The sequence below is a fragment of the Phalaenopsis equestris genome, unplaced genomic scaffold, assembly GCF_001263595.1.
Source record: "Phalaenopsis equestris unplaced genomic scaffold, ASM126359v1 Scaffold000094, whole genome shotgun sequence".
Taxonomy (NCBI): domain Eukaryota; kingdom Viridiplantae; phylum Streptophyta; class Magnoliopsida; order Asparagales; family Orchidaceae; genus Phalaenopsis; species Phalaenopsis equestris.
Genome location: NW_018164536.1, coordinates 4300309 through 4313280, shown reverse-complemented (window position 1 = coordinate 4313280; position 12972 = coordinate 4300309). Strand labels below are relative to the sequence as shown.

The following is a 12972-nucleotide window of genomic DNA, read 5'->3' as shown; positions in this document are numbered from 1 at the left end:
CACAGCAAGAAAGCTGCCACCTCACTTAGATAGGTGAGTGTGAAAACGTTGTTTTTAACATTTTAAAAACACATAAGCTGTCAAAACTCAGTTTACCCAAACATGTCATGTGTGTTTTCAAAACGCAACCACATCAAATAAGCTGCCCCCAAAATGGTCAGTCACAATTCATGCTCTTAATTTTACTCTAGTGAGAGTATTGTTATAGAAAGTATTAAAATGTAATGATTATAAATTAAGAAGCGTGTGAATTAGAAAGATTGATGTTATATAATCTAATTTGATGAGATCTCAATAAATAATACTTTTATATTTGGGAAACTTAATTTGGGGAGATATAAATATAAGATCTTTCTGATATGTCAAATATTCCTAATTTATATTCTCCAATCCTCGCTTATTTTTATGAACGATTATGAAGGATTTGTATGTGTTGAGTTGTAACCCTAATTCAATCACTCCTTTTGATACTTGAATAACCTCTCTGCGTATGTAGAAGGATTTTTATCGATTATGTTTGGTTATTTGTTGTTTGAATTTATTTAATGCATTGGTTTACACAACAAGTAGTTTGAGATCAGGACTGACAATTCAGAAAACGGACGACTGTGATTTAACGAAGTTGTGGACACGAGATAAAGCACATTACATTTGCACTTTCCTTTACTGAGGTGGAAATCTCTTTTCACTACAAGAAAGCTATGTATAGCTCAGATAGTGATCTTTCGTGAGGGGCAATGGATGAAGAGATAAAGTCACTTCATAATAATGCTATTTGAAAGTTGGTGAAGCTTCCTCCCGAAATAAAAAGTTATTAGGTGCAAATTGGTGTATTGAATGAAAGAAGAATCTTATGGAGCTGATGTGTGGTGTAAGTTAAAGCTAGTGCTAAAAGACTTCACACAACAAGAAAAAATGACTATAACGAAGTGTTCTCTCCATTGGCCAAGCATCCCTCAATTCGTGTTCTCCTAATACTTGTAGCACAGTATGGTTTGGTTTTAGAGCAATTTGATGTGAAGAATACATTCCTACATGTGGAATTATAGGAGATTTATATGTTTTAACCACCTTGATATGGAGCCTTAAAAAACTTGATTTGCAGAGTGGACAAGACTTTATATGTGTTGAAGTCGTCACCACAATAGTGGTATAAGAAGTTAGATCAATTCATTATGAAACGGGCTTACACAAGGAACCAATATGATTATCATGTATGTTTTAAGAAGTTAGCCAATGACGAGTTCATTTTTTATTTCTATATATTGATCATATGTTGCTTGCATCTGCAAGTCAGATTGAAGTTAATAGGATGAAAAATATATTGTCTAGACATTTTGAGATGGAGTTGGGTGAAGCTCGTAAAATTCTTGGCATAAAAAAATTTCAAGGACAAGATAACTTGAATGGTTTGATCCTTACAAAGAGCATATGTTAATGCTGAAGAAGTTTGAGATTGATGACTCAAGCATGACGAAGAGACTACCCATTACATCTCATTTTCAGCTGATTTCATATTAGTATCCTAAAGATGTTCATGAGAGAAAAGATATGTTTTTGGTTTCTTATGCTAGTGTAGTGGAAATTTTAATGTTTGTCATAGTTTGTACTAAACTAAATATTACACACGTGATCGCTATTATAAGGAGGTTCTTGCATGATCCAGGAATGAGTCGTTGGCAAACTGTGAAGAATATTTTAAGATATCTGAAAGGTACAATAGATTTTGGCTTTGCGTTTGAAAGACATACATCTATTACTAATTTGTATGCAGGTTACACAAATTCAGACTATGCAAGTAATATCGATAAGCAAAGGTCTATGACTTGCTATTTATTCAAATTGACAAAACGTTCAGTTAATCAAAAATTGATTCTTCATTCTACTGTTACTTTGCCTACTACAAATACTGAGTATATGACAATATCAGAGGTGATAATGGACGTGATATGGTTGAAGGGTGTATTAGATGACTTGAGAGTTACATCAACCAGGAGTCTCTAATGGTGTTTTGTGGTATTTAGAATGTGATATTCTTGATCATAAATCTAGTTCATCTTGCCTGTGGCAAGCAATTGATGTTAGGTACCATATTGTTTGAGATTTAATAGATGACAAAAAAGTTATATTAAAGAAGATAGATACAAAAGAGAATCCAATGAATATTCTCACAAAAGTACTATTGTCCACAAGTTCACTTACTGTAAGAATTTGGTGAACATGTTCGGACATTTTAAAGAGATCATGATTGATTGCCTATTAGGGCATTTTGAAGAACTATGCAAGAATTGATCCCATCTGAATGGGGGAACGTAGGTAACCATTTTGGTGCAGTTGTTATCAATGTTGGGGTTCATTTTGATCATCTCTCACTTATTTGCAAGTAAGAGATAAGTTGGAGATTTTTCTAGATGTTGTCATTGTGGAGCCAAAACATCCCAAGAACCCAGTTCCTACGCGCCAAGTTTGGGCACCTAAGCGCCCATTGTTGTTGCTTCTTGAGGGGACACTTTTGCGCCTCCTATGGGCGTTTTTGTGTCGGCCTTGGGCGCTCAAGCTCCCATTTTGTTGGGTGCAAGATTTTATTTCCTGAGAGCTTGGCGCTTAAACGCTAGTTTGGGCGCCTTCGAGAATTCTAGTTTTAATGTCAAATTCGAGTGGTGTAATTGTACTTTTGCTTTTTTTACTAAATTCTTTGACGAGCATCTTAGTGAAGGTGAGGAGTTTCGAAGAGGTGGATTTCAGTGGTTCTACGTGATTTTTTGTGTCAAATTGGAGAGGGAAGATTGTGAAATGAATCCTGTAAGTTTTCATTGTATGTGGAGAGAAAACTTATATGAATTCTTTGTAAAGCCTTTTGAATTTCATGGTGATAATTTCTGGTGGTATGGATCTGTGGCTTTTTCCCATTTTAGGGTTTTTTTACGTAAAATTTTAGTGTGTTTTATTGATTACTTTGATTATGCTTTCTGTTCAATTTTTATTCTGGTTTTCTCGAATTTGTGTAATCCTGTTACTACGTGGTTTTGGTTATTTCTAATCAATTCTATGTCTGGTAAAGTCTGATAATTGCTCGCGATAAATTGCTATCAAACTGGTATTAGAGTGGGGTTTGATTCGAGTGGGAGCAATGGATAAAGAATGAGGTTCAAAGTCGAGAAGTCCAATGAGTCAAATTTAGCTTTCTGGAAGATGCATGTAGATGATTTGTTGTATCAGTAAAAATTATACTTGCCATTATAAGTAATTACAAAAAAACTTGAGTACATGTCTATGAAGGAATGAAAAGTGTTGTATTGAACGACACTAAATTTGATCAGGTTATCACTTTCCTCATCTGTAGCGTTCAATATTGTTAATGAGAAACCTACAGTGGATCTCATGGCAGCACTGGCCAAGATGTATGAAAATCCTTCTACTTTTAATAATATTTTTCTAATGAAAAAGTTATTCAACATGAAGATGCTAGAAGGCAGTTCAGTGACAGAGCATCTAAATAACTTCAACATTGTGATGAATCAGTTGAGTTATATGAATCAGTTGAGTTATGTGGGTATCAAATCTAATGATGAGGTTAGAGCACTGGTGATACTGTCCTCATTTTCAAACAATTGGGATGGTTTGGTAATGTCAGTGAGTAATTATTCAGGGACTTCAAAGTTGAACTTTGATGGTATCGTGGATTTGATGCTGAATGAAGAAGTTCATAGAAAAACTACGAATGACCCTCCAGGTTCTGTGTTGAATGATGATAATAGGGGAAAAAGTCTTGGCAGGAATACAGGCAGAGATATATCCAAGACCAAGAAATGAAAGCCCAAGTTAAGCAGAGGAGAATGCTAGGACTGCGATAAGAAAAGACATTTCAAAAAGGATTGCAAAGCTTAAAGGAAAGCTAGTGGTGAAAGATAGAAAAATCGCTTCTATACTAATACCTCTACTGATAAAATCTAAAGTGACTCCCTAGTTTTATCTCTATTCAAAATTGAATCCTGTATAGTTGATTTAGGTGCCTCTTTTCTTGCTAGTCCCAATAAAGAGGTATTTAAAACTATACTCAGAGTGATTTAGAGAAGGTTTATTGGGGAGATAATAAGGCCTACAGTACATTAGGAAAGGGCGATGTTGATATCAAGTTATCGAATGAAATAGTATGGAAGCTTACTGAAGTAAGGCATGTTCCATGTTTGAAGAAAAATCTTATCTCTGTGAGCCAGCTGACAAAGTCAGGACTCATGACTATTTTCATAGATGATTCATGGAAGGTGATAAAGGGGATACTAGTGATGGCTCAGAGAAACATTGAACACACCCTTTATTTTATTAATAAAATGATTGATTTTATTGAAGTGCCTTGAACCGGGATGAATGTAGTTCTGTGGCACCGTAGGCTTAGCCATATGAGCGAGAAAGGTATGAAGTTCCTACTTTCTAAGAAAAAACTTCAGTGTTTGAAATTAGTTGATCTAGATTGCTGTGATAACTTTACATGACAAGTAGAAGAAATTTTCTCTCTTTAAGAGCTGATCAATGATGAAATTAAAGAAACTGGAGTTAGTGCATTTTTACGTATGCAGTCCTACTCCAATTCAGTCCATTGGAGGTTATCATTATTTTGTCACTTTCATTGCTAATCACATAAGAATAGTATGGGCTTATTTCCTAAAGAAAAAATCTAATGCATTTGATGTCTTTAAGAAGTAAAAGGTAATGGTAGAAGATGAGACAATCTTAAAGCTAAAATGTCTCAGATTAGATAATGAGGACGAGTATTATGATAAGAAGTTTAAGAATTTATGTGCTACAATGGGGGTGTCTAACATGAGTTTATAGTCTTAAGGATACCTCAGCAGAATGGTATAGTTGAGTGCATGAATAGAACAATCACAATGCACACTAGGAGCATGAGGCTGCATGCATGCAGGCCAAAATAATTTTGGTCTGAAGCAGTTAACACTGTAGTTTATCTGATTAACCATAGTCCATTAGTACCTTTGGAGGAAGGCTTACTCGAAGAAGCTTGGAGTGATAAAAAGGCATGTCTATCTCATTTAAGAATAGTTGGGTGTTCTGCATATGTGCATGTTGATGCAGAGTCCATGTGTAAGCTTGAGTCAAAATCTGCCAAGTGAACTTTTATTGGGTATGAATCAGATGAGTTTGGGTACAATTTTTGGGATTATTAGAATAAAAAATTCATCAGGAACAAGGACATCACTTTTAACGAAATAGAGATGCACATTGACACAATAAAAAATTATGATAGTCCATCAACTACTTCTTAAGAATCTAAATATGTGGAGATAGATGATACTGGTGATGAAGAAGATGGATAAATAAGAAGTGCTAAAATAGAAAGAGTACCGAAAGTTCCCCAATCATTTGCTATAGAAGTCAGAAGATTCAACAAGGTGATATGGCCTGTACATAAGTATTCTCGTTTTGTACACTATAATACTAACTAATAATGGTGAACCAGAGTGCTTTGAAGAAGCCACTCAAGTAGAATATTCAACCAAGTGAGAGTTTTTCGTTGATGAAGAAATGCAATCTTTTGAGTCAAATCAGACATAGGATTTGACGATACTACCAAATGATAAAAGAGTACTACACAACAAGTGAGCCTATAGGCTGAAAGAGAAGTCAAAAGACAATAAGCGCTAAAAGATAAAACTTGTTGTGAAGGTTTTCCAGTAGAGAGAATGAGTGGATTACATAGAAATTTTCTCCCCAGTGGTGAAGATGACGACAATCCCAATTGTGCTGACTCTGGTAGCAGAAGAAGATCAACATTTTGAGAAGAGAATGTAAAAATAGCTTTTTACATGAAGAACTGGAAGAGGAGCTATGCACGGTGCAACCACAAGGTTACAAGTCCTAGGCAAAGAAGATTTGGTCTGAAGATTAAAGAAGTATTTCTATGGCTTAAATCAGGCTCAAAGACATTGGTACATGAGGTTTAATAGGTTATGTCAGATAATGGACACATGGAGTGTTAGTCAGACTACTGTTGCTTCAACCAATACTTTGGTAACTATTATATTTTACTTCTTTTGTATGTGGATGACATGCTGATTGTAGTGAAAAATATGGAGAAAATCAGGGATTTGAAGAAAAAATTATCAAGTGAGAGTGAGATGAAGGATTTAGGTCCAACCAAGAAGATCCTCGGGATGAGAATAAATAGGGACAAGAGTGCAGGAATATTGAAGTTGTCTTAGGCAGAGTATGTTGAGAAGATCCTATAAAGGTTCAACATGAAAGAGGTGGAGCCATTTTGCACTCCCTTAGGTATTCACTTCAAACTATCTAAGGAGCTAGCACAGATGAAGAGACACTGTATGCTTCAACAGTTGAAAATTTGATGTACACAATGATTTGTACCAGGCTAGATGTTGCATATGCAATGATAGTGGTTAGTTGTACATGAGCAATCCAAACAGACATCGCTGGTAGGCAGTAAAGTGGATTCTGAGGTATTTGAGAGGAACGATCAACGTGGAACTTTGTTATTGAAGTGCGGGGATTAATCTACATAGATTTATAGATTCAGATCTAGCAGAAGATGTGAATATTAGGAGAAGTACAACGAGGTAAATCTTTACATAGGGGAACACAATGGTGAGTTTGGTTTTTAGGTTGCAGAAGATTATTAAATTTTCAACTACGGAATCCGAATATTTTGTTATCACTGAGGCTGGCAAGGAGATGATTAAAGACTGCAACGTCTTATGGAAGAATTGAGTAAGGAGGATGGGTTTGGAAAACTCTACAGTGATAGTATGAGTGAGATTCATCTTGCAAAGAACATCACTTTTCTTGTCGGGACAAAATACATTCAGCTGAGGTATCATTTTATTCGCTCTCTTCTTGAAGATGGGCATTTATTCCTATAGAAGATACACATAGCACAAAATCCTACGAATATGTTGATGAAGATTGTGACTATTGAAAAATTGAAGCCATGCTTGGCTTCAGTTAGGTTTCAAGCAGGTTGAGACCAGGGTGAGTCACACCACGGTATGTGACTATAAAGGCAATTCGGATGAAGTACATGTACAGAGGACTTACGTTGGGTGCTATCGTTTCCAAGTGAGAGATTGTTTTTTTTTTCTTTTGTGGAGCCAAAAGCACCCCGAGAACCTAATGTCTAAGCATCGGGTTTGGGCGCCTAAGCACCCATTATTGGGCACTGCTTCTTAAGGAGGCACATTTAAGCTCATGTTATGGGCGCAAATAGAGAAGCCAACACTTTTAAGCCAGTCTTGAGAGCTTATACTCCTGTTTTTCTATGCGTGGGATTTTCTTTCCTGAGAGTTTGGCCCTTAGGCGCCATGTCTGGGAACCTAAGCTCTAGGAGTGGTTGGTTCGGAAGTTCTGGTTTTAATATCGAGTTTGAGTAGTGTAATTGTGCTTTCGAGTTTCTTTCTTGTAACTTCTTTGACGAGTATCTCGATGAAGATGAAGAGTGTCAAAGAGGTGGATTTTAGTGATTTGTCGTGATTTTTTGCATCAGATTGAAAAGAGAAGATTGTGAAGCAAATCTTGTAAGTTTTCTTTTTGTGTAGAGAGAAAATTTGTATGAGTTCTTTGTCAAACTTTATGAATTCTAAAGTGAAGATTTCTTGTAGTATGACTTCATGGTATTTTTTCGGTTCTCGAGTATTTTCATGTAAAATTTTTATGTGTGTTTTTTTGTCGCTATAATTGTGCTTTATGCAATTTTCTCAAATTGGTGTGATCATGTTATTGCATGCTATGGTTTAATTTCTAATCGATCTTAAGCCCTGTAAAGTTTGAGAATTGTTCGCGTTAATTTCCCATCAATGAAAAGTATTAAAATCTAATCATTGTAAATTAGAAGAATGTATATTACAAAGACTGATATTATGTAATGTAATTTGGGGATATCTAATTGTATGATCTTTCTATATTATAAAACTTAATTTGGGAAAATCAAAATATATGATATTTTTTTCTATATTTAATATTTATAATTTGTATACCTTAATCCTCTTTTCTTTATATGAGGGCTTATATAAAATCTACGTGTATTAGAGTTATAAAACTAACTCAATTGACCTTTCTTTTCTTCCCACCAGCTGATACCAGAATAATCTCTCCCCGTGAACGTAAGTGAATTTGTACCGAATCACATAATCACTCTCCCTATATTTGATTGTTTCTTCCTTGTGTGATATTGTTTTCCACAATCTTTGCACAACAACTATTCCCAAATGTAAATTTCTCCCTAAAATCTCTTCAAGTGTAAGAATTGCCAACATCCTCTCACCTAATTTGTGCTTCAGTGAAAACTATTGCTTGCGATAAGTCTGATGACATTGTTATATACAAAAAAAAAAAAATAATAAATTAATTATAATAGAAAGTATGGCAAAGAAATTCCTTGATTAGTAGGGACATATATAGATAAAGACAGAAATTGCAACGTCAGTGTAGGGATGTGTGTGTTGAATGGGTGGACGAATGCACGCTTGCTTACTTCCCTCTCCCTCCTTACTTTCTACTCTTCCTCGCTTCTCATTCCTGATCAAATCTCCTCTCAGCAGCAAAAATAAATATCTCCAAATCATCCTCTTGGACTCTTAAATTTCTATTTTTTATTTTCAAATTCTTTCACATGTCCACTATTCTTGTTTGATTTCTTTCATACATATACTTTAGCTGACAGCCACTGCATCATGATGTTCAAACAAAAGACTTGGTACAGCTTTATCTGCAGGTATTATCTCTAACCCTCTAGATCTTCCTTCATCTTTCTAATAGAATATATTTCAATTTAGATCTACAAACGCTTAATGAATTCTCTAAAGTTTTGTTTTTTACTTAATTTTTTTCTCTTACAGAACAGTCTGATACCCTTTCCAGATCCATTCCAGGCTTTTTTAGCACTTCGCCTGCTTTTTCTCTGAACCAAAAATGAAAGCTTTTATATTCCCTCCACAACTCCAACTAGAAGAAAACATGTCTAATCTAACCTCTGCCTCCTGTGAAGCCAGCGTCTCCTCTTCCTTCGCCTCCCCAAACCAAAACCCTAATCCTCCCCCCACAAAGAAGAAGCGAAATCTTCCAGGCAACCCAGGTTAATTATTATTCATCATATAACTATGTCTTCACTTAAAAATCAGATTTTTACATGGTTTAATTACCCAACAGATCCCGAAGCTGAGGTGATTGCGTTATCTCCAAAGAGCCTCATGGCTACAAACCGCTTCGTCTGTGAGATCTGCAACAAAGGATTTCAGCGAGATCAGAATCTTCAGCTTCACAGAAGAGGGCATAATCTGCCGTGGAAGCTGAAGCAGAGAACCAGCAAGGAGGTGAGGAAGAAGGTTTACATATGCCCTGAGGTCACGTGCGTCCACCATGATGCGTCACGCGCTCTCGGAGATCTTACTGGTATTAAGAAACATTTCGGAAGCATGGGGAGAAGAAATGGAAGTGTGACAAGTGTGCGAAGAAGTATGCGGTTCAGTCGGATTGGAAGGCGCATTCTAAGATCTGTGGAACCAGGGAGTATCGCTGTGATTGTGGAACTCTCTTCTCTCGGTAACTAATTAATTAAACTATTTAAAATTTCTTAATTTTGTTTGTTTTTTATATGATTAGTGAAGATTATGATATTAATATTATGCATGTAATAGTATTGATGGCATATGTACCTATGTACAGCAAATGAAACAGCACTTTATTCAGATAGTAATTCATTTATAATTTAATTATAACAAATTTGTTTTTATTCAGTAAAATGATATATTTTGTCAAGTAATGCAACAAATCAAAATATAGTAAATGAATGAGAAAAAACACAAATACATTTCATATTTGAATAAATAGTTCTTAAGGACATATTATCTGTTAAGCTAATAATGATTTCTCCTACAACAGAAGGAATTGGGCAATTAGGATTATATTAATTTCTATTGGTGCACAAAGAATTGGTTACAAGAATTGGATAATAACAAGGCTATGGATTCAAAAAATTATTAAGTTGAAATCTGACACAGCTCTGCAGTATTTGCCAATTCTCACCTCACATGCAGACACTCAAAATATAATAATTTTAAGACAATAATACATCTATAATTACGTGTACATCTGAGGCATGCATAGCCACATAGTGCCGTGTCCAAAAATGATATTTTTTTAATACCATATAGTTTCTCCTCCTTCTTAGTACCATTGCTCTCTTCTTTCAAATAAAAATAAAAATAAAAATTCGTTTTAATTATATCATTCATCCAAAAATGCAATTTTTTCTTGTTCTTCCACAACATTATTGTTCAAGCAATGTAAGTTTTGCAGGAGAGATAGCTTCATCACTCACAGAGCCTTCTGCGATGCCCTAGCTGAGGAGAGCGCAAGAGCAATAACAACAAATCCATTAATGAATCAAAATCCAGTTCTCTTCCCAGCTCCACCACCACCACCCATTAATCCACCACCACAATTTCCTCATTTCATCAAATCAGCCACACCAGAAACAAACCAAAACCTACAAGACCAGTTAAACACTCTTAAAAAAGAAACACAGAATCCACCTTCATGGCTTAACTACCATGACTTCCCATTCTCTCTTTATGCAACAACAATCTCTCAAGAGAATGCTATTCCACATCACTTGATCTCAGCTCCAGCTCCACACATGTCTGCCACTGCATTGTTACAGAAAGCAGCTCAAATGGGAGCTATCAGTTCATCAAGTAACAAGTCTATGCCACAAGGTTCTGTGTTTGATGATAATGGAAGGAGAGAGGAAGGAAGAAATGGGAACGATGGGCTGACAAGAGATTTCTTAGGATTGAGACCTATATCACATAGAGATCTTCTCAACATGGCTGGTATTGAAACTTGTATCACTACTTCTTATGAGAATCAGAAGAAGAAGTCATGGCTGGAGAATTAGACATATATATATAGGTGGGGAAATGGTATGGATGCTTCCTATTTCTTTTTGAAACAAAGAGTTGATATTTGGTTTAATTTTTATATCTTTTCAGTCCTTTTTTTTTTCTTTGTTTAGGAGGGAAATTAAAGCTGGTTCCTTTCAATTCATACCCATCACTTATTTTGTTTGAAGAAGAATCGATTAAAAGTGGCTACAAAAACAACATATTTGGGTTCTAGTTTAATAAATATATAATTTTAATGTTGTATGTTTGACTTTTAAGTTCTATTTCTGAATCATTTTCTTTTTTTTTTTTAGTTGATTCGCTTTTCAATCTGTTCTTAGATGATTAATGGATGCTTTTGTTGTTTAATTACTTGGTAAGGTTAGATGATACATGCATGTTAAATGTTTTTCAAATATTTATGTTTATGTTAAATAGAATAAAAAAAATAATTTTTTTTTTATAACTTCTTACATAGATACTGAATTTTTTACATAAACCACCTTATTAATGATAAACAATTATATTACACAACCTTCTTTCAATATTTTATTTGTAGCTTATGATTTTATATTTTTCACCTTCTTTAGCATCCACAATAATTGATTTTTGTAGATATGTACATGTTATATTTAAGTCTATGGGTATCATAATGCTATTTAGCTTTTTAATATCATAATGTCTGGATTATAATGTAAAATGTTCAAAAGTATTTTTTTTTTATTCTGACCAGATGCAAAGTGCTTACTGAGGAATGGGTTTAACTTAGTCTAATATTAAAAAGAATATTATTTGCATTAATAATAAATTGAACTTATAACATAATCTTCATTATATATGTCATAAAATATGTAAAATTTGAACACATTGTCTTCACATCATTGACCAGATGATAAATATGCCATTGGACAATACTGTATACAAGATATAGAAATTCATTATATATTTCATAATAAAATTATATTTCATTGGACAATAATCTATTTTAAAATTTCTTATGAAATTTTCTAATAAAAAATACATAATTTTTAAATAAAAAATAATAAAAAAAAAACTTTTAAGATCATATAGGGTCAACTCAGTTTTTTACCACCTTTTAACATTACATGGATATGATTTGTAACACTAAAGAACATGCTTGCTTTTTATTTTTTTGGAGAATTTTCATAAATACCAAACAATTCTTATGTATTTACATATCTAACTCAAAAAGTTTGATATTTTATACTTATAATACTTTGGTGTTACAAGCCCATGCATGATAAGATGTATTTTTTTTGTGTATGTGATGTTAAATATTTGAGTGACATCCATATAAATATGAATGTCTACATGAATTTTGTTTAATATATATATGTAAATGCCCCTTTTTTTTAATTACATTTCATCTTATGTGAAAAACTGAGGTTAATTATCTTTTATTGCTCTTTAATTGTATTAAAAACATATCGAGATATAGGGTCTGTTTGGGGCAGCTGCAGCTTATTGAATAATCTACTGATAAGCTGATTAAAAATAATTTGCTGATAAGCTAGGTGCGATGACTATTACAAATTTTTATTTTTTTGGAAAAGTAAAACCGCTGCCAGAAAAATTTCACCGTACCTAGACAGGTGCGGTGTGAAAACACTATTTTCAGCATTTTCAAAACGCATAAACTGTCAAAACGCAGTTTACCCAAACAGATGAGGTGCGTTTTCAAAACGTCACCGCTCCAAATAAGCTGCCCCAAACGGACCCATAAATATAAAAAAATTATTTTTTTCTTAATAATCCATATATTTCAATGTCATCCTCATAAGGCTTGGCATCATTTTCCACATCCAAACTCTCAACATGACATCCACGTCAAAAAGAAATACCCAAAATAGTTGATTTTTTACATACAAATCACATTGTTTTGACAAAAATACCCAAAGATTCCATTCCAACTCTCTTAGAGCCACATATATTTTGCCTGTACAGATTTGGATTTGTCTGCTGGCTTAAAAATGCTTAAGAATATTACTTGTTTAAATTAATTAAACCTTAATTAACTTTCTTCTTCTTCTTCTCTCTC

General features: G+C 34.0%; 1 protein-coding gene across 1 annotated transcript; it reads left to right on the top strand.

The window, feature by feature from the left end:
- Positions 1-8466: 8466 nt before the first annotated feature.
- On the top strand, positions 8467-10929 carry LOC110020132 (protein indeterminate-domain 11). The gene is given in 5 exon segments (XM_020718121.1): positions 8467-8743; positions 8873-9103; positions 9178-9435; positions 9438-9570; positions 10327-10929. Coding segments are annotated over 4 exon segments (1155 nt in total). The 5' UTR covers positions 8467-8743; positions 8873-8940; the 3' UTR covers positions 10928-10929.
- Positions 10930-12972: the final 2043 nt, after the last annotated feature.